General features: G+C 36.6%; 1 protein-coding gene across 2 annotated transcripts in view; it reads right to left on the bottom strand.

Annotated features, from left to right (window-relative positions):
- Window positions 1-25,132, bottom strand: part of BBS8 (tetratricopeptide repeat protein 8) — a 305,336-nt gene that overhangs the window by 264,264 nt on the left and 15,940 nt on the right. For both annotated transcript variants that reach the window (XM_090398645.1, XM_090398646.1), the window contains exon 2: window positions 541-719. In XM_090398645.1, coding sequence (XP_090254771.1) covers window positions 541-719 — 179 coding nt within the window. The remainder of the gene's footprint in view (window positions 1-540; window positions 720-25,132) is intronic.

Here is a 25,132-nt window from a genome sequence, read left to right as displayed (position 1 = left end):
CCCAGAAGAGGCAAATCGACACATACGGATTACAGTCAGGAATACGTCCCAGCCATAAGTTGGTCCTGAGCCCGGATAAAATTGGGGGGTTGTGGAAAGCAATGGTGAACTACCCTGTAAAAATCTCACCAGGAATACTTTGTGGGCAATGCCTACAAAGTCACCTACAGTCGGAAACGGCTGAAAGGGAAAATCAGATCAGATCAAAGACTAGAGACCATATATATGAGGATTCTGAGAAAGATTAAGGGAGTGAACATATGGCAACAATGGCAGAATCAAATTAAAAACAGGGATATTAGGAGGGAGCTTAATATTGTTAGCATTCAGAAATATGTGAACAGAGCTAACTCAGGTGGTATAGTCACTTAAGCAGAATGGAAGAAGAAAGGGTAATAAACCATGTTTTTTTTTTTGTTTTTTTTTTTGATATGGCAGGAAAAAGACCTGGAGATTACAGTGGGCAAATTTTCTGTAAAAAATGTAATTCGAGTATTATTCTTCCTAACTCTACTTATGATGACTAAAGAAAAACTATACCTCACAGCCTGGCTTGTTCCTTGAAGTCTGGCTGGTGTCCTTAGAGAGGTACCAGGTCTTGCAACTTGTGCTATTGAATTCTCATCCATTAATAATTCTGCTATACCCTCCTCATCTGCTTCTAAATCATCAACATATACTTGTTCAGTTAGGGCTCGCATCTTTAAACACCATATAGTCTAAAGAGAAAATAAACATTTCCAAGAGTTTAAGGCTTATTGGATTTTATGACAATCTATAAAATAAGTAATATGAAATTAAATTGAATTACCATCCTAAGAAAATAAAGGTTTACCTTAATATATGAATTATGACTTTGCTGGTATCCAGGTATGTGTTAGCAGAGCTAATCTCAGGTGATGGTGAATTAAACAGAATGGGAGAGGAAACATTAGCAAAACAAGTGTTTTCTGCCAGGTTGGCAGGAAAAAGACCCAGAGGAAGACCAAGATATAAGTGGATTGATACAGTAAAAATTGCCTTAGAAGAAAGAAATATAAGATCACATAATGTTGGAGTCTTTACAGGTAACAGATAGGAAGTTAGTAGTGATGTAAGTTTTTCATATAGTACTATCATATCCTGTACACCCCTTGAGAATACTTGTCAGGAATTTGATGATGATGATGATATGTGAGTTAGTGTGAAATACAACTTGTTCAATGATCATCTGAGAATATTCAGCATCCACATTCAGCAAGTGATATTCAACCAATTCAATGCCTGAGAGTGGTGGTGAAAGTACTGGAATGGGTTGTTTCTATTCCTATCCCATTCCTATCAACCCTCAGGAATGGGTTGATAGGAATGGGATACTATATGGCATGGTTTTATGAAAGGGAGGTCATGCCTCAGTAACTTACTTTTTACAGTAAAGTGATGTCACAGCTGATTTGGATAAAGGTAATGGCTATACAGTATGCTAGTGGACTTTGCAAAGGCTTCTAACAGAATACTGCATGGAATTCTGATAGATAAATTGTAGCAGTGGGGGGGATGGATATGAAGTTGGTGAGGTGGATAAGAAGATAGCTGATGAAGAGATATCAGACAATAGTTTATTCAAGAGTAGAATCCAGTAGAAAGCAGGTGACTAGCAGTATGTATCATAGGGTTCTATACTTGGTCCACTACTATTTAATTTGTGGCTTAGGAAAATGATCTGAAGGGAAATATTCAGTTGTTTGCCAAAGATGCAAAATTGGGTACACAATATCAATAAAGATGATGTTGAAATTTTGCAGGATGATTTTAACAGACTGGCAGTATTGGACAAAGGAGAATGAATGTCAGTTTAATATGGCAAAGTGTAAGGCTATGTATTTGGAGTGAAAAGATTACCAGCTATGTACTACATTGATGAACTAGTCCAGATGATGAAGCCAAGAATGGAGGTGATGGTGATAAGGAGAGCATATTGCAAAAGTGCTAAAACAGCTCAGAGGATTACTTGGTTATTGAAGGACACCCTTACAAGCAGAGATAAGTAGGTTATTTACCTCTTTATAAGATTTTGATAAGATCCATCTGGATTACTGTGCACAGATCTGACAACTGGATTCCTTGGAGATGAGGAAGAAGTAAAGAGGATCCAAAGGCAAGTGATCAAGTAGTGGCAGGTCTATAGAATGGTTCTTATGAGGATAAGTTGAAGATTAGTGGGTTACAGAAATTGGTTGGTAGGAGGAAAACAAGTCATTGATAGAGATATAAAAATTACTGAAAAGTCTTTATAGGATTGATAGAGAGAAAATTTTTCAGTATAGGTCTAACAGAGGAAAAACTAGCATTCATCCATGGATATTGAGCAAGAGATATTTCTTTCTTTTAAAGTTACATGGTGTTCAGCATTCATAGCCAGAAATTTATGAAGACAGGAGACACATGTTAAAATAATTACTTTACTTAATATTAGGAAAGTAATATTCAACATTTTGATCTCTGTGTTGAGGTCATCAGGAAAATACATAAGATCCAAGCTACTGCACTTTACAAAGGTAAAATGAATCTACGTGCTTATTAATCTTTTACCTAACCTGAACTCTTGTGGAAAAACTAAATTAATAATCCTAAATGAAAAAAAATTATAAATAGATTAAAAAAAATTTAATTTAAAAAAGATAAGTATAAAAAAATTAAAATTAAATTAAATTAAATAAAAAATAAAACAAAATATTTTTAAAAAATAAATTAAAAACAGAACTACATTAAACATTTCTAAAGTCCTCTCGTATTGAGATTTTCTTCTGGGCTTGTTCCAGTTGCTATAAGGGTTGCAGATGGGTCCTCCACATTCTTGGAATGATTAATTCGTCATTTTTGTTTAGGTTTGAATAATATTTCAGCATTTCACAGGCTTCTTTGAATTTTCTCTCAAACCAGGTTTTGGTGTGGTGTAGGGAATTGGTGCCTTTCCAGTCATTTCTATGATATGTTTGGAGTGTGTGATCTGATAGGCCTGTTTTACCATAATGGAGGTATTTAATGTGTCTTTTGTGTTCATCTTTTCTGATTAGGATCGTACATCCTGTTTCCCCTATGCAGGGTACGTTACATGTACATTGGATTTTGTAAACCCCTGGGTGGGCCAGGTATGGAAGAGGATCTTTGGAAGAACTGAGTAAATTTTTTTCATTTTGTCGGGGTTTTGAAGGTAGTCTTCATGTTGTATTTATGTAGTGTTCTGTCTATTTTTTTCTGAAATGCCTCTAACACAGGGTATGGCTATGGCATTCTTGTAATTTTTTTGTTTTTAGTGTTATTTTTATGGAGAAAACAGTTCACAAAATCCTCCATAAAAATACCACTAAATGATGGGTGATTTTTTTCATTGACTAATGTCACATGACCATGCATATTCATGAATTTGAAATGATGCTAAAAAATTATATTTGGTCTCCAGAATAAGTTTATTTAATTCTTGGTTCAATGAAGATGCTTTTGTACTACAGATGGCCAACCTATTATGGATGAAACTGCCAAAAAATAAAAAATCACGTTAAGCGAAATGCTTTATCCTTGAAAAATTATGCACCGTTTAAAGATGTGTTTTTCAGCGCAACCTGACTAAAAATGTGAAAACTATTTTAATGTGTACATAATACATACATGGGAAAAAGGTCATTGGTGAATTAATTTTTATTTTTCTATCTGGTATATTGTCCATTCATGGCATATGGAAGAGAAAACACTGGCTTTGATTAAAAAATTGACTCACTACCCACAGAAAAATGGAGAAATCACTGCTTGGTTCTCATCCAGGGCAGAAAGCACAGCACTTAGATCAGAGCTCAGACCAAAGTGGAATATTGTAATAATCATTACAAGATCCAAGTGGCAATGGGTATGTCACACTGCAAGAAGTAACATTCAGAAATTGATAGAGATATCTGAATGGTACCTTCAAGAAAGATGGAAAGAGCTACAATAAGACCTAAGAGACATTGAGAGGAATTAAAAGATTACTGGAACTCTGTAGTAGAGAAGGATAGGATAGGACAGAACATAGTGGAAGAATATGGGAGAGGAATTTGGAGCAGATTTCATCTTTTTTATCAGACACTTTCTACCCAGTGGTAGACAGAAAATGGCTGACAAAGAAGAAGATATCTGCAAAACAGGCACAAGATTTGATTTAACTCTTAATACTTATTTTTTTAAGTGCTATATTTACATTTGTCATTATACGATAAACATAACGCAGTCTGCATAGTGGTATAGCTACAGCTGTTGCCGCCCGGGGCAGTCCCTAAGTTTGCCGTCCCTCTCAATACACACCAAAAATACTACAAAAAGTCAAAATGACGTATAGGGAAATAAATTAAAACACTATGTTTATTTTTGAAGTAAAACTTTCATTTCAACATTCTAAAATGTTATTTTTTTTTGCTTCTCTGTTAGCAAAATCGTTGATGACGTTGGCGAAGTCTATTTCATAGTAATGTAAGTAATTCTTAATCAATTTTATTTAGAAAAACTCCTCTCACAACTAGCAACACTTACAGCAATTGTGAAGAAAATTCGCAGTAGTATTACAATATTTGGAAATGAGTTCTCCAGACTGTATTTTAGAATTAACTGCAAAAGTTCAAAAAGGTTCAAAGTACCGCCAAGGCCAGACCGCTCTCTCTGTTCCTCCCTAGCTATGCCTCTGAGTCTGCAGTTATTTTTGATATTTCTAGAGAATATGACTGTGTCTGGCAGAGAGAGAGAGAGTCCAACTCAGTAAACTGCAAATCTTGGTCTATCTCTGCAACCTTCTATAATTAGATAGTAAGCTCTAGTCATTCACTGCATATAGTAGTGGATGCTCTCTCTCTCTCATGCTTCCCCATCATTGCATGAGTGCCTCAGGGCTCTGTTTAATCACTTACCTCTTTTTCCTTATATATAAATGACTTACTTGCAGTTACCATTAATCCTACCAACAGCTCTGTCAATGATAGTACACTTCATTCATCATACTCATTTGACAAACCATGCAGTGTTCATAATAGCACGTCACAGTATAAACAACATCAGAAAAAAAAAAAAAAAAAGCATTTATTAAACTTACTAATATTCCACTAACTTACTAATATTCAACTGGTTTTATATATATATATATATATATATATATATATATATATATACACACACATAAGTGGGTCGTCTGAAAAGTTCTTGGCCTAACAATGAAAAAACGAATTTATAATTTCAAAATTATTTTTATGTTTCAACATAATCTCTCTTAAGACTAATACATTTATTCCAGTGATGCTCCAGCACTGTTATCCAGTCCCTGTAGTGGTTCTCAGTAAGATCTGCAAAATACCCCTCTACAGCTGCAATCACCTGCAAAAACGCTTACCAGCGAGGAAGATTTTTAGTTTTGGGAAGAGATAGAAGTCAGAGGAAGCCAAATCTGGGGAATAGGGTGGATGTTCCAACAACTCATTATGCAGGTCCCTTAATTTTCCTATTTCCAAAACACCTTTGAGGGCAGATGCATTGTTCTGATGAAAGATGATTTTTTCTTCTGCAAACTGGGTCTTTTCTCATGAATTTTTTCATTTAGTATGGTTAAAAGATTGGAATAATATTCCCTGGTTATTGTTTTACCCTTTTCAAGATAATTAATAAACAAAATGACTTTAGCATCCCAAAACACCGATGCTATGACCTTTCCTGCTGATAGAACTGACTTTGTCTTCTTTGGCACTGAACAACCGGCTTCTGTCCACTGTTTTGATTGCTGTTTAGATTCTGGTGTGTACTGGTGAATCCAAGTCTCATCCATAGTAAATCGATGCACAAAATCAGTTTTGTTCTTGTTAAAACGCTTCAAGCACTTCCGAGATTTTCATGTGAGTGCATTTTAGATCTGCTGTGAGCAAGTGCAGCACCCATCTTGCACAAAGCTTTTTCATTTGCAATTCTTCATGCAAAATATATCCTACTCATTCTTTTGAAATGCATTTAGTCTCAGCAATTTCACGCACTTTGACTCGCCAGTCATCTAATACCATATCGTGTACTTGATCAATGATTTCTGGTGTTGTTACACTTCTTTGATGCCCTTCATGTGGATCATCTTCAAGGCTGGTACGGAAATGTTTAAACTCGGCAATCCATTTCTTAATTGTCAAAAATGAAGGAGAAGAGTGCCAATAAACTTTTATGAACTTCGAATGAATTTCTTTTGGCATTAAACCTTCTTTTACAAAGAATTTTATAACCGCAGGATACTCAATTTTATCCATTTCGAGGGATACAGACAACACTTTTGCTTCAGACGGCTGTATAAAAGAAACTACTTGATAGAATTACTTGCAATTTCACATGGATGGTTATGATAGATGTACCAACTTAGGGAAAGAAAAAAATCTTGCCGATAGTGTTGCCATCTATGGTCAAGGCAGAGAACTTTACAGACCACCCACGTAGGTTGGAAGTAAAATGGATATGCAACTGTATTAAGCAAGAGATCCACATAAAGAAGATGATGCAGAAAGAATATCATAAGAGTGAAAGGAGTTATGAAATATATAAAACATGGGCCAGAAATGCAACGAGTATTGAGCATAAAGCTAAACTGGAGTATGAAAAGAAATTGGCTATGCAGGCTAAAGGCAATCCAAAAGAATTTTATTGTTATGCCACAAGAAAAAAAAGAATGGATGAATATGGAAGAACTTTACTGAATGCAGATGGTTCCCTAGTGCCAGAAGCTAATGAAATTAATGAGTGCTCACTTTGCTAAGATATACATTATCCAGCTGTATGTAACATGCACAGTGTTACTGCTACATTAGATAAAGAGTTAGACCTGCATGAAAATAAAATAAAAAAAATCTTGCCGATAGTGTTGCCATCTATGGTCGAGGCCGAGAACTTTTCAGACCACCCTCGTATGTGTGTGTGTGTGTGTGTGTGTGTGTGTCACCAGTTATATATGTATATATATATAACTGAGAGAAACTTGTGTGTGTGTGTGTATATATATATATATATATATATATATACACACTTAATTACATTCATGAGTCAATGCTCATGAATACATTCATAGCCTACATGACGAGGATTCTCTAAATAATATAAAAAGAAACTAGAAAAACGTTGAAGAAAATAGGACTGAGAGTCAATCTCACGCTGCTCTGGAAAATTTAGAATCTCTATGTACAGAAAACCAATACATACTAATAGATATCTTCACAATCTTTCTCATCATTTTCCACCACAAAAACTCAGAACTATTTCCACCTTGGGACACAGAGCATGCTCTCTTTTAAACGATCCAGATGAACCTCAAAAAGAAAATAATCACCTCTCACATGTCTTTGAACAAAATAGATATTATAAAAAAACCATTAAGAAATTTCTTATAGATCCTCCTAGGCACTGAAACCTCCTAGGCAATACAGAAACTACCAATTTTAAAGGTAGCATCTCAATCCCATACATCAGTTCGGTCTCCCAAAAATTGGCTAAAGTCCTCGAGAAATACAACATCAGGACGTTAATCACTACACTTCCAAAAATCCGATCTCTCATAAGCCATCCTAAGCATCACAATCTGAAATATCCTGGCATATATAAACTATGCTGTGACTGTAATGTTCCTTATTATGGTCAAACTAATAAGTCTATTGAACTTCATACGGAGGAACATAAAAGAGACATCTCCTATAAAAGATCACATGCCAATGCCTTATCCAGCCATATGCTCTTCTCTAACAATCCTCATGATGATTTTCAAGGTCACTCAATTTCCTGGGATAGATTTGAAAACATTTTCTGCTGCCATGATGAATTTGAAAGAAAGATAATAGAATCCAGGGAGATCATCCTTAATCCTGAACATTTAAACAACAGTTTAAGCTATAACATCCCTGATAGTCATGCTGCTGTTATTCAGTACTGGCATTCTCGAGAGTCTGCTACCCCGCATACAACAAACAATGGCACATAAAATAGAACAACTTGAATGTTAATACAACGTTTTTTATTTCAATTATGTACTGCAATTTATCTATGCTTCTCAGTTTTTTAGAATCTTCAGTTTTTATTATTGTTTTCTCTTCCTAAAAAGATACCTGATGAAGGCTGTAAAAAGCTGAAACTAGTTGTGATTTTTATCATTAAAGCTTTTAATTAATTTCGAAATATATATATATATATATACATATATATATATATATACAAGATGTATTCAAAAAAAAAAAGACTGAACTTTTGCTATAAAGACTTAATGCGCATTTTACAACATTTTAAGCATTGTTCCCTTCAAAGTAGTCCCCCCTCTATGCTTAAACCAGTCATAGGACTGCATTCAGCTCATACAGTCTTCCCATATGCTTGGTTAAGCAATTAAAATGTCTCTATAAATTTTTTACCAAGTTTGCAGAAAAATTTCTCACACACACACACACACACATTGTTTTTCAAGCTCTTTCATTGTCACTTTGTCACTAATCTGACGAACAGCATGTGCATATGCTTACTTCAGCAGATATAACTGGACAACTAATGCTCATAGCAGAACGGGGACAAATGGTAGTTTGTTGTCAAAACATGCCAGTAGGTGTTTTCAGTAACTGCAGCAAGTTCTCTGAGCAAGTTGCCATGCTATTTAAAAAGTTCAGCCTTTTTATGAACACCCCTTGTATATAAAGTTACATCTTGGGCCAAAGAGATTACCAAATAGCTTAAACCTTATCATGTGAAACCACCTTGGATATATGAGGTCTCTAAAATTCACAAACCTAATACCTGTCTGTAAATAACATTTACAAACAGCTAATAGAAGAACAAGCTAGCTTTAGAAAAAACAAGTTAACAATTGATCATATCTTTACTCTTCCAAGTCTGGTTAAAATTGCATGGGACAAGGGGAGAGACCGTTATTGCAGTTTTTGTAGATCTCAAACAAGCATTTGATTCTGTCAATACAGGAAAACTTATTAATATTAGCAAAGAAAAACATTTTGAAACATTAAGATTTGTTTCAAACTATCAGAATACAAATGTAGTAGTTCAATATAAAAATATCAAAACTAAAATCTTGAAATCAAGTGAGAAGTTATGCAAGGATGCCCACTCTCTCCATGCCATTTAACATTTTCATTCAAGAACTCATTAAAAAAGCATTATTATTATTACCCAAGACCCCATGGATCTCTCCATGAAGTCACATGGAGAGATTGAAAGACTTCATGAACTGCTCATTAAGTATCTCCACCACACCCTCTGAAACGATCTTTATACCATTTTCTCCAATCAATGTCATCTTTCCATAATCATTCTTTCTTTTGCTATTAGAAAACAATAGTGAAGGAGAATGCTATATTTGATTGGTATATTTGAAATTGTCTTATCAAAAGGAGTAAAAGTTAATGGAAGACCAATCACACATATCATAATGCAGATGATGTATTAATTATAACAGATAATTCAAATTTCTGAAACCAGCTTTCAAAATTTCTTGTAATTTTGAAAGCTGGAGAAATTACTCTGTCCAAAAAGAAACCGAACTTGTCAAAAATAGAAGTAATTAGTGGCATCACCTGTTGTATCTTTTTGTTGTCGAAAGCAGCAACCTTCATTAGTATTGTGTCAACTGTTTGTGACATTTGTTTCATTAGAAGCCGAGTTATAGTGCCAAGAGTCACAGCGTGTTTTGACGAACGGTCGGAAAATAAGTTTTTCAAACAGACAGCTGCAATTGACTTTTGTGTTAAACTTGGTAAAAGTTTTACCGAAATGCATCAAATGCTTCAAAAAAGTATACGATGATGAATGCTTATCCCGTACTCAAGTTTACGAGTGATAAGCGATTTCAAAGTGGTCGTGAGACGCTTGAGGATGACGAAAAGCCGGGCCGTTCAAAAACTGGACTTAGCGAAGTTAACATCCAAAAAGTGCGTGATTTCATCAAAGAAAAACAGAAATCGTCCGTGAGATTGGTTGAAGATGAATTGGGGATTTCAAATTCAACTGTGCACAACATTTAGACCAAAAGTTTGGGACTTCATAAACTGAATTTGCGATTTGTTCCCCACAAGTTGACCAACGACCAAAAAATGTATCAAATTGAACACTGCAAGGATGACACTGCAAGAAAACCGCTCGTAAGGATTCAAACTTCCTTGAAACTATCGTTACTGGGTTACGAAACGTGTATTGAGTATGAGCCCGAAACGCCAGTGCTCAGTGGCAACCACCAGAAGAGGGGTATCTGAAAACAAGTCGCTTGGAGAAGTCAAAAGTAAAGACAATGCTGATTTGTTTCTACGATTCCAAAGGAATTATCCACAAAGAATTCGTTCCGCCTTGCCAAACGATCAATGGTGAGTTTTATCTCGAGGTTTTGAAGCAATTGATAGCTAGAATTCATCACGTACAGCATGAATATCGTGATGACCAACCGCTCGTCAAAACACACTCTTAGCACTAAAACTCGGCTTCTAATGAAACAAATGTCATAAACAGCAAAGGTTGGTCGATTGGTACAGCCTCTGCTACTAATGGCTCAGCAAAAAGTTAAGCAAGTTTGAGTGCAGTTAGTAGTTGGAAGGGAAAAATCGTTCGATGCTGTTGGCACACTCTCCCTCTATGAGTCTTTGGACCCCTTGGAGATTTCTCATAATAATAAATAGGAACGCTGCATAAATACAAAACAGTTGACACAACACTAATGAAGGTTGCTTTTGACAGCAAAAAAGATACAACAGGTGGCGTCACTAGTTTCTTCTATTTTCAAAAAGTTCTGTTTCTTTTTGGACAGGTGTATTGTAAATTCAAGTAACATCGTTGAATCTTAAAGGACTCAACAATGACTTCTTAGGCCTGGCGTGGCCTGTTCCGGCCCAAAGATAATGAAAAGTGGAAGACATACAAAAGATATACAGGTTGCACTTAATCAGGAGACTATACAACAAGTTACTGGTTTTAATTACTTAGGGGCATATTTGACTTCAAATTTAAATGATGTAGCAACAATAAAACACACTCTCTCCATAGCAATGAATTCTTCTTCTTCTTCTTCTGCAGCTTCTCCCACTTAAGTGGGGTCACTGTTGATGATGAGTCTCCTCCACATCCTCCTGTCTTGGGCTGTCACCACATCCAAGTTCTTCATCCTCAAGTCCTCTTCTACCAGTTCCCTCCATCTCTTCTTTGGCCGCCCACACTTCCTCCTTCCTTGCACATCCATCTGCATGACCCTTCTTCCCATATATTCGTCCTCCCTCCTCATCACATGACCAAACCATCTCAACTTTGCCGACTGTATCTTCGCTCCTAAGTTCGTAACTTTCACTGTTCCCCTCACATAGCATAGTCATTTCTCAGACGATCCTTTCTGGTCACACCGCACATCCACCTAAGCATTCTCATCTCTGCTACTTCCATCCCGCTGATGTTATTTTTTCTCAGAGCCACAGTTTCTATAGCATACGTCATAACTGGCCTCACTACTGTCCTATAGATTTTGCTTTTCAGATTGATCGGCACCCTCTTATCGCATAACTTCAGCCATCTCCCTCCAGTGCCTCCAACCCGCTTGTATCCTGCATCCCACTTCCTTCTCAGCTCCTCCATCTTCTTCCACTGTTGAACCTAAGTATCTAAAGTTCCTCACCTTCCTGATGACATTTCCTTTCAGCTCCAGGTCTGTCTCCTGGCCACCACTCACTGTGCAACACATATACTCTGTCTTACTTCTGCTCAGTCTCATACCTCTCTCTTCCAGTACTTTTCTCAATCATTCCAGTTTAGTTCCTGCTTCTTCTCTTGAATCTGCACACAGCAAGATGTCATCTGCATACAACATTGTCCAAGGCGCATCTTCTCTCACCTCCTCCATCACAATGTTAAACAGAAATGGACTTAATGCTGACCCTTGATGCAAGCCAACTGTTACTTGAAAACTTTTTATCTGTCCCAGACAGGTCCGAGCACTTGTCTTCACATTTCTGTACATCTCCCGCACCAACCTGACATATTTCTCTGGAACCTTCTTCTCCCTCAGACACCTCCAGACCTCTTGCCTTGGCACTCTATCCTATGCTTTCTCCAAATCAATAAATGCCAGATGTAGATCCCGTTGTTTCTCTCGAAACTTTTCCATCATCTGCCATAACCCAAAGATAGCATCTGTTGTTGATCTACCAGGCATGAAGCTAAATTGTTCCTTTGCAATCTCCACCTCCTTCCTCAATCTTCCATCAAGAACCCTTTCTAGGATTTTCATTGTGTGGGACATCAACTTTATTCCTCCGTAATTTTTACAGTCTTGTGCATCCCCTTTACCCTTGTAAATGGGAACAAGAGTACTCTCCCTCCATTCCTCAGGTATATTTTCCTGTTGGCAAACTTTCATGAACAGGTCCCACAGCAGGTCAATTCTCTCTTCCCCCAGTGCCTTCCATGCCTCCACTGGAATTCTGTCGGGGCCCACCGATTTTCCATTCCTCATCTTCTTCATTGCCTCCGTCACTTCCACTCTAATGATGTTCTGCACCGTCCCCCTCAGAAGGCTGCCCATTTTCTCTGTGAGTCCTTGCATTTTCCTCAATCAAAAGTCCCTCAAAGTATATTCTCCATCTGGTTCTTATGTCCACATCCCTGCATTACTCTTCCTTTAGCATCTTTGATCTTCCTCACATGTAAGATGTCCTTTGCTGCTTTATTTCTACATTTCGCTAGTTGGTAAATTTTTCTCTGTCCTTCCTTTGTTTCTAATTGATTATACAGATCTTGATATGCCATGGCTTCGCCTGTGCCACAACTCTCTTGGCTTCATGCTTTCTCTCTCTATACACCTCTCTGTCCTCTTCCACTCTTGACTCATCCCACTTCTGCTTTGCCTTCCTCTTAGCTGTCACTGCCACTTGTACATTATTATTCCACCACCAACCCTCTTTCTGCTCTCTAATCTTTCCGGATGTCTCACCAAGCACCTCGATTGCACAGCTCAGGATTACTTTTGAATTATGTTTCCACCAATCTTGTACACTTTCCAGTCCATCCAAAATTCTCTCTAACACCCTCTCCCTAAAACGATTCCTCACACTCTCTTCTTTTAAGTGAAACCACTTAATTGTCTTCATCCCATGGCTTCCAGATGTTCTTATCTTCGATCTTATTTTAAAGTCTGCACACAGCAGTCGGTGTTGCTGCGCCACTTGATCTGTTGGAATTACTTTACAATTTGTCACAACCTTAACATGTTTTCTTCTAGTCAAAATGCAGTCAATTTGTGAACTGTTGTTACCACTCCTAAATGTTATCAAAGGATGATATCTCCATAGCAATGAATAAATTTAATAAAATTTGGAAAAACAACAACATTCCTACAATTTTAAAAATAAAGTTATACAAAAGTATAATACTACCAACAGTTCTCTACAGGGCAAAACTTGCACCTTGAAAAAAAGCACAGAAGAAACTGTTGGCTTTTGAAATGAAATGCTTCAAGAAAATCAACAGAACATAAGACTAAATGCACAAGTGCTGCAAGATTCGAATATCCCTAATTTAATAAATTTAAATAAATTTGGAAAAACAACAACATTTCTACAATTTTAAAAATAAAATTATAATAATATTACCAACAGTTCTCTACAGGGCAAAAACTTGCACCTTAAAAAGAAGCACAGAAGAGAAACTGTTGGCTTTTGAAATGAAATGCTTCAAGAAAATCAACACAACATAAGACTAATGCACAAGTGCTGTAAGATATGAATATCCCTGACTCAAAAATTCTTAATACAGTTAAAAAAAAAATAAGCATCAAATCCACTGGTTTGGTCACATTGTGCAAATGGAACCAAACAGACTTCCTCATCTGGTATTTGTGGGTTATGAAGGGTACAAGACCCGTTTGAATGGCATAAAGCCCTTAGAACTGCACTGGACTTTGAAAGCTGTTGACATATGAAAGAACTCGCTTTGGACGGAGAACGGTGGAAGATTCTTATCCATATGGGACCCAACTTGTCTCGAGGACAGAATAGAAGAAGAATGCTCCTTTTGTCCAACAGTAGATGACCCCCACCTACAAACTGGCCAAACATTTATCCAAATCATCCCCCCCCCTCTTACAGGCAATTCTCCCTCATAAAATTAAAAATGCCAAGAATTATATTCTCGTTAGATCCTTTACCTACATGATACTTTCACAATAAACATAGTTTGTGGTGAAAGTACTTCTCGACTAGGCTACTTGTATATAGAAGATACAGACTTCACATTAATTGCCTCAGTATCCCATAATGCAAAGCACACATACCATTTCGGATGAATATAATACAATACAATGCTATGCTATACATTATGGGATATGAAGGCAATTAATGTACAATTCATTAGTCCAGTGGTGTAGCTAGAGCTTTTGCCACCCAGGGTGGTCCCTAAGTTTGCCGTCCCTCTCAACACACACCAAAAATATTACAAAAAGTCAAAACGACGTAGGAAAAGAAATTAAAACACTATGTTTGTGTTTATTTCAGATGTAAGTATAGTTGTTGAAAACTAATTATTAATTAAGTAATAAAATGACTAACTTAACATAAATAGAAGAATCGTCGAAAAATAAAATTGTGTCTCACTTGAAAAGTGCCACCCAGGGTGGACCACCCCTCTGCACCCCCCTAACTACGCCACTGCATTAGTCTCTATATACAAGTAGCCTAGTTGTTAAGCCTACTGGTTAACATTGCTTTCTGGGATACTGTCCCACCATACAACACACACACACATATATATATATATGTGTGTGTGTGTTGTTTTTTACCTTGGGTATACCATACCCAAGTTTTTTACCTTGGGTATACCATACGTTAAAGATACCAAGAAATTTTATAAACTTGGTTTTAATCCTATTTTCCCAAGTAAGCAAACAAGCAAGTAAGCTCATATATATATACTAATATATTTATATGTAACTCTTTGTAACAGGTAAGAGCTTCATTTCATTATTATGTTTTTATAGCACACTTTATTTTTTATAGTACACTGATTTCATACTGAACTGTTCACTTGAATACCTTGACTATGCCCTCTTAATCTAGTTTTTTTTTTTAATTTTCTCTTAATGTTAGTATATTCTTCATTCTGTTAAAGAATAGTTTTGCAATTTCTATTCTTCTCTTATTTCTCTTTTGCATTTTCCATCCTCTGTAATTTAAGTGACCTAAATAAGTAACATCTAACTTGTTCTAAATTAGTAGTTGGACGGGGATCAATCGTTTGATGCTGTTGGCACACTCTCTCTCGATGAGTCTTAGGACTCCCTGGAGGTGTCACATAATAATAATAATAATAAATAGATTTTGTACTTTAATTTTTAACTTTGGGATTTTTTTTTCTGCTTATTGTCATAACTTTAATTTTTTGGAATTTAATGTATGGCCATATATTTTAATCTGTGTGTTCTATTAACTTCTGCAAGTCTTCCTCTTTCTCAGCAACAAGTACAGTATCATCTACATAATAAAGATTATTTATATTTCTTCTTCCAATTTTTATTACATCCAGTTCTTCTGTACTTTCAAAAATTTCTGCACTGTAGAGATTAATATTATCATCATCAGACCTCCATGGAGTTAAGAGACTCATTGCAGGAGGTTCCACTCTCACACGTGACTTTAAGGCATTCACTGCCTCTGCACTCACCACACTTTCAGGCAATGCATTCGAATCACATGCCACTCTCCATGCAAAAAAATCTACTCCTCACCCCCTTGCTCATATCCACTTTATACTGCTTCCAGGAATGACCTCATGTTCTCCAGATATCAGATATCCTATGAAAAAATTTCATCCATGTTAATCTGGTAATTATCCCTTCCCAACTTAAACATCTTGATCATGTTTCCTCTTCCTTCTATTCACTTGGCTCTTCTTGGAGTATTATTATTATTATTAAGAGAGACCTCCAGAGAGTCAGAGACTCATCGAGGGAGGCCACATACTACATACACCAGCTATCATACTTATTCTTGAATTCTTTCACACTGCTTGCACTCACAACATCCAATGGTAATCCATTCCAATCATGCACCACCCTCTGAGAGAAAAATCTAGCCCTCACACTCTTCTTGGCAGCCTTCATTCTCAGCTTCCAAGGATGCCCTCTCATCCTTTCCCCACCCTCCAGAAATTGAAAAATTCCATCAACTGAAATCCTGTATGACCCTTTCAGAAGTTTGTAAGTCTAAATCACATCACCCCCCCTCTTTCTCCTGCTTGTTAGTGTCTGCAGTCTACAAATGCTCAATCTGTTTTCATAATCAGTATTCCACAACCCTGATATCATTTTAACACTTTCCTTTGTACTCTCTCCAATATATCAGAATCACAATGGAGACCAGACCTGCGCACAATAATCCAAGTGAGGTCTTATCAAGGACTTGTAAAGAGGCAAAATAACATCCATATCTTTACATGTGAACATTCGTTTCAGCATTGCAATTATCTTTTGCGTTATATTTGCAATCTTTGCCACACGGCCTCTAAACTTCAACTTCCTATCTATTAACACTCCAAGATCCCTAGCCTCATCAGTTTCTTCTAGCCTAATCCCACCAATATAATACATTAGATATCTAATCATGCCAAAGTGAATGACTTTGCATTTGCTGACATTGAACCGACACCCATTTTCCCAAGCCCACAATTCCAGCCTATTCAAATCATTCTGCAAAGACTGCATATCAGCAGCATTCCTGATTACCCTACTTATCTTTGCATCATCAGCAAATAACTGTATGTCACTTGTCAAATCCTTCCCAATATCATTAATGTACAGATTGAATAACAATGGACCAAGCACTGAACCTTGTGGTACACCAATTGTTATCTTAAACCTTGCAGACTCAGATCCCCCCCCCATATACCATTCTTTGATATCTGTCAGTCAGCCATCCTCTTATCCATGCTAATACTGTATAACCCAAACCCATTTTCTCCAATTTATGCAGTAATCTGCCATGCTATATTCTGTCAAAAGCCTTAGCAAAATCCAAAAATATCACGGTGTATCCATTCCTCTTGTCTAGTTCAATGGTAACATTGTTATAGAATGTGAGCAAGATGCTAAAACATGAATCTTCCCTTAGTAAACCCATGTTGTTCATTGCAAAGTAGATATTCACTGTCAACCCATTTCTGAATGCGGGCCGTAACCAATTTTTCCAAAATCTTCACCACCACTCCCGAGATACTAATTGGTCAATAGTTGGATACATCGGTCTTTGCACCACCCTTGTGCAATGGAATTACCATACATTCCTTCCATTCCTGTGAAATCTTCCCTGTTCTGAGACTCATATTAAACATCCTGGTCAAAGGAATGGACAGTACAGCTGAACACTCTTTTAGCACATGTGCTAATATTCCATCAGTCCCTATTGCTGAATTTTTATTCAGTTTGTGCAATAGCTCTAATACCTCGGCCTCACATACCTGCGTTTCTTCGTCTAGTGAAGAGGTTAGAGTGAGCTCAATGTTGCATTTATCAGGTTGAGAGCTTTTAACGAAATGGGCACTCATTAACTGAACAACCTCTTCTGCATCTGTAACCCTCACACCATCTGGATTTAGAAGAGTTATTCTTTCATATTCATTCTTTCTTTTACCTGCAGCATATCAATAAAAATCTTGTGGGTTGTCTTTAGCACGAAAAGCCAGTTTCTTTTCATAATCAGACTTTGCTTTCTGTACAACACTTGTGACTATTCTAGCTTGTTGCTTATAACGTTCATAACTGATGTCATCCTTATGCAAATGGTATTCCTTCCACATCGTCCTTTTCTTACGAATCTCTTGCTTAATAAGATTACACATCCGTTTGACTCCTACCCTATACTGTTCAAACTCTTGGGACACATTCTGATATCACATCATTTAAGTATTGTTTAAATGCTTCCCATGTACTGTCGATATTCTTTCCATCCAGCAACCAATCCCATTCCACTGAACTCAGTATACTCCTCAGTTGGTCATAATTTCATGCTTTGTAGTTCAACATGTAACCTTTTCTGAATGAAACTTCATAAACTTGGTCACTTCTCAAGTGAATACCGCATGATCATTGTCACCAACTGGAGGCAGAATAGTTAAGTCTTTAATTGAAACACCCTCTGACACTATAATCAAATCTAACACTCTTTGACCTCGTGTTCCTTCTGTCACATGCTGCTTCATGAAGTTGTCGCGCAACATCCATATTGGAGGATCATCTTCAAGATTGTTAAACTCGGGTATTATTTCCCCACCCTCCTCATCTCTGAAAAGATCTGAAATTTATTCAACCCATCTTTTCTTAATTTCTGTTTCAAATAACATTTTGTCATCATTGTTCTTGATTGAAAACCAAGAACTCAAGAATGTTGCTCTCAAGAACTCAGTTCTCAATCACTCAAGAACATTGCTCTTGAGTGATTGAGAAGCTGAATGCACTGTTGATGAGAGGAGGTGAGCATGTAGCCAGTCAGGGAAACAGAAATTAGACAATGGGACTGTGAGTGAAAGATATCAAAATTGCAAGATAAGGGCCAACTGAAGACAAGATAGAGATGTAGGGATGGCCTCAGTGGGATCTTCTTCTTCTCTTCCATCTAAGGCAGGTTGAGTCTTCTCTTGAGTTCCAGTCTTCTCTATTTTCCTTGCTGTTCGAAAAAGTTCCTTATATGTTCTGCATCCCGAGATGTTCTTTATTAATTTCAGTCAGGTAATTCTTCGTCTTCCGGGTCCTCTTTTTTCAGTTGGAAAAGTATTGATTAGGACGTTAGGAAGTCTGTGGCCAAACCATCTCAGTTGTTGTTTTCTAATTTTTTCTATTATTGTCTTTTTTATACAATAATTCTTGTCTGACTATGCTGTTTGTTTTCTTTTCTATTCAACTTGTTCTATTTATTTTTCTTAAGCATTTCATTTCATTTAAGAAAAAAGTGCCTCCGTAGCGCAATAGAAGAACGACAGTACATTGTGCCTTTCAATTGGAAAAGGCCTAAGTTCGAGTGTCGTCATGATGGGAGAAATCTTTATATGGACTTTTTCAATCGAAGATGAGTTAGCCGATTTCATACAGAGGTAGCAGGATTTTTTCCTGCCGGAAACTCGGTCTTTTCATCCCGCATACAGACAAATCAGCCCTTCAGAACACACGCAATTTACAGACAAAAAATACTAGCCGCGCTGATGGTGATGGGCAGTAGATGATTGGTAGTAGAGGTTCGGTGTAGTGGTGGAGACGGAGAGTTGTACAATAAGTGTCCTCCCGTGATGCGTCTTCTGACTCCTTGGAGGTGTCACGAAAATAATAATAATAATAATAATAAAAATGCCAGCAGTTTTTTTCTCCTCTCTTTTCTTAACTGTCCACGCTTCTGCTCCATAGATGACTGTTGGTATAATTATTGATTCTTATAATTTGATTTTGGCTTGCTTAGATATCGTTTCTTTTCCAGATTTTCTGTAATTTTCCCATGGTGGTCCATCCTATTGCTATTCTGTGTCTGTGTTTGATTGTTTTGAGTTCATCTATTGTTTCTGTTAGTTTTGATCCAAGATATATGAAGTTGGCTACTTGTTCTATTTGTTCTCCATTTAGGGGGGCTGAGATGGTAGTTCTGTTCCTCCCTATTTTCATCACTTTTATCTTTTGTGTATTTATTGTCTTGTCATATGTTTTACAGGTTTCGTTTAGCTTGTTTATCAACCTTTGTAGTTCATTTGGGGTTCTTGCAATAAGGACAAGATTATCCGCATATTTGATATTATTTATGTTTAAACCATTGACATTGATTCCAGGCTCATTGTCTATTACCTTCTTTACAACTTCGTCTAGATATATGTTTTATAGGCAAGGGGATAATGGGCATCCTTACATTACTCCTTTTTGGATCTCTATTGGTTCTGTTGTGAGTGTGTCCTTTTTAATTATTGCATTTGTCTTAAAGTAATATTTTATCAGAAACTGTATTATATATTTGTCTAATGCTTTTTCTAGTAGAACTTTGAGAAGGATTTCTCTGTTGATGTTATCGAAAGCTTGTTAAATTCCATAAAACAACAATATACCATATTTTCTGGCATATAAGACGCACTTTTTTTTTTTTGAAAATTGGTGTGAAAAAACAGGGTGTGTCTTATACGCCAATATTTGGTTTTTTATTACTTTTATATCTGGAAATTTTCTCGGTTCTGAGTTACGCGATTTCTTTCATGCTTCCTTGCGGTGTGTGAGAGCATTCCAGTTATTCCAGTGGATGCCCATGCGCTGTCATAAACGATCACAGCTGTGTTCCTGTTCGTTTAAACTTTCCAATTGTTGTCGCGGTTGTTGTGAACGGTGATAAATTTCTGCATTAAATTTTCTCTAAATTTCTTGGCAAATTATGGCTGAAACACGTTGACATTGCTACAATATTGCATACAAGCTACATGTGATTGCATATGCTAAAGGACATGGAAACAGGACTGCAGAGAGGCATTTCGGACTACCCTCAACTGAGAAAATTATAACAACTTGACGGAATCAGGAAGAGGATCTAAAAAAAACAACTCACAATAAACATAACCTATGAAGGTATCCGGAGAGTTCATCGAAAAACAGTTTACCGAAAGACAATTCATCGAACAACAGTTGATCGAAAAAGCAATTCACCGAATAAACAATTCATCGAAAATCAGTTTATCGAACAATTAATCGAAAAAGCAATTCATCGAAAGACAATTCCCCGAAAAAGCAATTCACCGATGAGCAGTTAATCGAAAAGATAATTCATCGAAACGCAATTGATTGAAAAACAACAATTCATCGAAAATACAGTTCACCGAAAAATGAATTATAAGACGTGTGGGGACGAAGATGTGTGTGTGCATTTTTTTTTGTTTGTTTTGGATTATTTTGAGAGGTATATACTTTTTATTATCCTACTATTTATAACTACTATTTATCCTACTTCGTTCGGAAAGCGATTTTTTGGCGGGACATACTGGTTGCAGTGAATGATATCCACTGAGGCGGGTATAATTGAGATGTTAAAAGAACATTTTATAAAGGGATTTCATCCTCGTGAAATTTTTTAACTCATATTCTAACCGTTGATGAAACATGGCTCCGTCACTATGACCCAGAGAACAAACAACAGTCAATGGAGTGGAGACATACAGGTTCTCCATGGCCAAAGAAGTTTCGAACCAAACAGTCAGCAGGGAAAGTTCTTACCATTGTCTTTTAGGATATGGATGGTGTAATCCTTACCTTACCTCAAGAAAGGTGAAACTGTTACAGCAGCTCTGAAGGAATTGAAGGAGGTACTGAAGGAAAATCGGTTCGAGAAACTAAGCAGAGGCGTGTTGCTTTTGCAGGACAATGCACCTGCTTATGAAATCCAACAGACAATATGCGACTTGGGATTTCAATATCGACCTCAAACGCCATATTCACCAGGACTGGCCCCAGGGCCAGCCCTAGAAATTTTGTCGCCACATGCAGTAGCATATTTTTCCGCCCCTTCCCCTTAAAAAAAAAACTCTTTTAATGATGTCTTAAAAGCCATGATATTAATCTAGGCTTCAACATCTCTGATCATAAATTCTAAATAGCAGCATTAGGTAATAAAAATTCATACGTTAATGAAAAAGGATCATGAACTATATTTGTTACAGAGAGAGAGAGATTTCCTCTTAATGTGCAATATAATAAAATGATTCGTAACGTGTTATTGTACTTCGGGATCTTTTAATTTTTAATGGAAGAGGGGCACAAAAATTTTGCACTCAGGCGGCGCATACCCACGGAACGGCCCTAAAGATCAGTCACTGAGTTGTGTAGATTCTAGTTAATTGTTAAGAAAAGTTAAATGGCTCTCCACATGTTTACTTGTGGCACCAAATAATGAATGAATGATTCCAGGAAAAAAAAAAAAGTTTCTTTTCCAGGCGTTAAAAAATACAGCCTATATATTTACAAATGAATTGTAAGAATAAATTGACGGTAAACAGTTTCATTTCCTGATCACGTTATCAGGAAATGAAAGATGAAAGTTTATGAAAATGATATATATATATATATATATATATATATATATATATATATATATGAAAAATATATGTATTTAAGATACTAAGTAATTTTATATTAACTTGGTTTTAATCCAGAAACAGAAGAATCAACTTTCAGAAACATCTCATCTCTGGAAAATGGAAGACTACAAAAAAACTTGGCGTGAATGTATAAAAAAAAGTCCTCCATCCTAAACTTATTTTCTACAAAACTGCAGAAACAGAGAAGAGAAAAATTCTACAGCTCATTTAATGAAATCGCTGAAAAGGACTTCAGCATCCTACATTTATCAAGGATGTCAAGTGCCTTTATCAGGGCGTTTAACCTGAAGGTGAGTTAGCCTGTCTCATACGAGGATGGAAGGTTTTTCACATTCTGATTGGTATCTCCAAGTGGAGATACCAATCAGACTGGTATCTCCACTTGGGCCTGGCTCCCACTGAAGAGACCTCAATAAAGGTCGAAACTAGTCTGGGTAGTGGCCCATCCCTTAATGCGTAACATTAGACATATCTGCAAGGAGATGTGTTTTGCATTATGAGAATTACTGAGATAGGAGTGTTGGTATCTTGCTCCACCTTTGCAAGGAGTCGCACCACCTTACCCCAGTCCTGAAGATACCTTCAGGCGCAAACTTTGTTTGCTCACACTTGGATAAAGGATTAAACTAAAGGTGGCACACTCGGCACTCTGGCGCTTTGTTTCAGGCTCATACTCAAAACACATAAAACAAGTTTCGTTTTTTTATGTGTTTTATGTGTTTAAAACACGTTTCATCACCAGTAACGATCGTTTCAAGGAAGTTTGAGTCCTTACGAGCGGTTTTAATGAGGTCCTTGCAGTGTTCAATTTGATACATTTTTTGGTTGTCGGTCAACATGTGGGGAACAACTCATGAATTCAATTTACAAAGGCCCAAACGCTTGGTCAATGTAGTGCACAGTTGATTTTGGAATCCCCAATTCATCTTCAATCAATCTCATGGACGATTTCGAGTTTTCTCTGATGAAATCAAAGAAAACTTTTTGGATGTTAACTTCACTCAGTCCAGTTTTTGGACAACCCAGCTTTTCATCATCCTCAAGCATCTCACGACTACTTTGAAATCACTTAAACCACTCATAAACTTCAGTACGAGATAAGCATTCATCACCATATACTTTTTGAAGCATTTGATGCGTTTCGGTAAAAATTTTACCTAGTTTAACACAAAAGTCAATCGCAGTTCTCTGTTTGAAACTCATTTTCTGACCGTTCGTCAAAACACACTGTCACTCTTGGCACTATAACTTGGCTTCTAATGAAACAAATGTCATAAACAGTTGACACAACACTAATGAAGGTTGCCACTTTTGACAACAGTGGTGCCACTAGTTTCTTCTATTTTCAAAAAGTTCGGTTTATTTTTGGACAGAGGGTGTATGTCAATCACACTACATGGAGAAGAAATGGAGGCCAGAATCTGTGCTCTGGAGGCCAAGCATTGCATTCACCACTTCAGGTCCCCAATAGCAGAATTGTGGTCTTACCAGGCACTGAAGGTCATCTGAAACCTAGTAGTCTAATAGGCATTTCTTTCAACTAGGAAGACATCCTTTTGCAGTGGGAATGCCTCGCTGCAAATGCCACATCCGCTCTTGTGTGAGACAGGCCACACCAAAGACAGGGTTAACTTGACAGCAAGAGATTGCATATTTTGCATCCCTTCCTAATAGTGGCCCTATTACTTATATATTATGGAAGAAAAAAATAATACATTAGAAATCTCTATATGATCTTCCATGAATGTATTCATCTTTTTTTTTTTAATTTAAAAACAAAGATTCCAGTCAATTACAGATTTCTAAGAGTAAATTTATTGGAAAGGACATTTGAAGAAGTGATATAAGAAGAATCATGCTGCAAAAAGTGAGTGCAAAGATAGAATGCATTTAAGATGCTGCATAATAAACACTGCATGTAAAATGACCTTTCTGAGATGATGTTTTTTACTTCATAACAGACAGTAGTTGGCTACAAAAATCATAATCAAGTAAGTTGATTTATTATAGAGCTGTTGAATAACTTGGATAAGAATTCAGCAAGAGTGACAGATGGAATATGCTAAAGCATGTTTAGCTGAATTGGCTAGGCCTTTGACATATTTGTATAACTTGAGGTCTCAGCTCAGGAAAGATGTCACAGAAGGAATGTATGGTAGTTCAATTGTACAAGGATCGTGGAAAAACGATGTGTCTAACTACTGACCCATCATCATTTCTGTGAAGATTTTAGAGAAGTTGGTAAGAACTTGCATAGAAATAGGTGAACAGACAAGCTATACACTGCAAGGAACAGCATGGGTTTACTAAAGGAAGGTCATGTTTTAGCAATTTACTCATATGTTATAACAATGTTACAACCAAGTTGGATAAAGGGAATGGATAATTTATGATACTGTTAGATTTTGCTAATGCATTTGATAGGATACCACATGAAAGGCTATTGCTGAGTTTAAGGGTAGGTATAACAGCTGTATAACCTCCCTTGATGATTAAAACTAAAAAAATTCACATGTACCACAGTAATTAGATTTTAATAATATGTAGATATTTTTCTTAAGTATCTTAAGACATCATCAATACAGTTATTCCAATTCTAGGAATTACATCAAAGGAACAGTTAGTGTACATGCTTACATTGGAATCCCTCTATGCGTACAGTAGAGTGTTTGAGGACTAAAATATTTGGCTGTATATTTAGCTTGGTGTTTTTCCATTGGATCATATGGTAAGGGTTTTCAACTCCATGTTTAGAGAGGCCAGATTTGTGCAGTTTGATCAGAACGATATGGTCTTGGTGTTCAGAGATGTGTTTACTTATAGATCTTCCTGGTCCGTAGTACGACATCTTACAAGAACATAAAACTTCGTATACACCAGGTAACATCATAGGTGAGAGTTTGTCTTTTGGAGAAGGTAGCAAATTGTGGATCTGGTTGATTGGTTTATAGGTAGCGAGTTTGTATTTCTTCATCATTTTTAACAGACGTTC

The sequence above is a fragment of the Typopeltis vanoorti genome, chromosome 10 (genome assembly GCF_054136105.1).
Source record: "Typopeltis vanoorti isolate ZY-2024b chromosome 10, IOZ_Tvanoo_1.0, whole genome shotgun sequence".
In the NCBI taxonomy this organism is placed as follows: Eukaryota; Metazoa; Arthropoda; class Arachnida; order Uropygi; family Thelyphonidae; genus Typopeltis; species Typopeltis vanoorti.
Note: the sequence above shows the minus strand (reverse complement) of the source record. Positions and strands in the feature narration are given on the sequence as shown.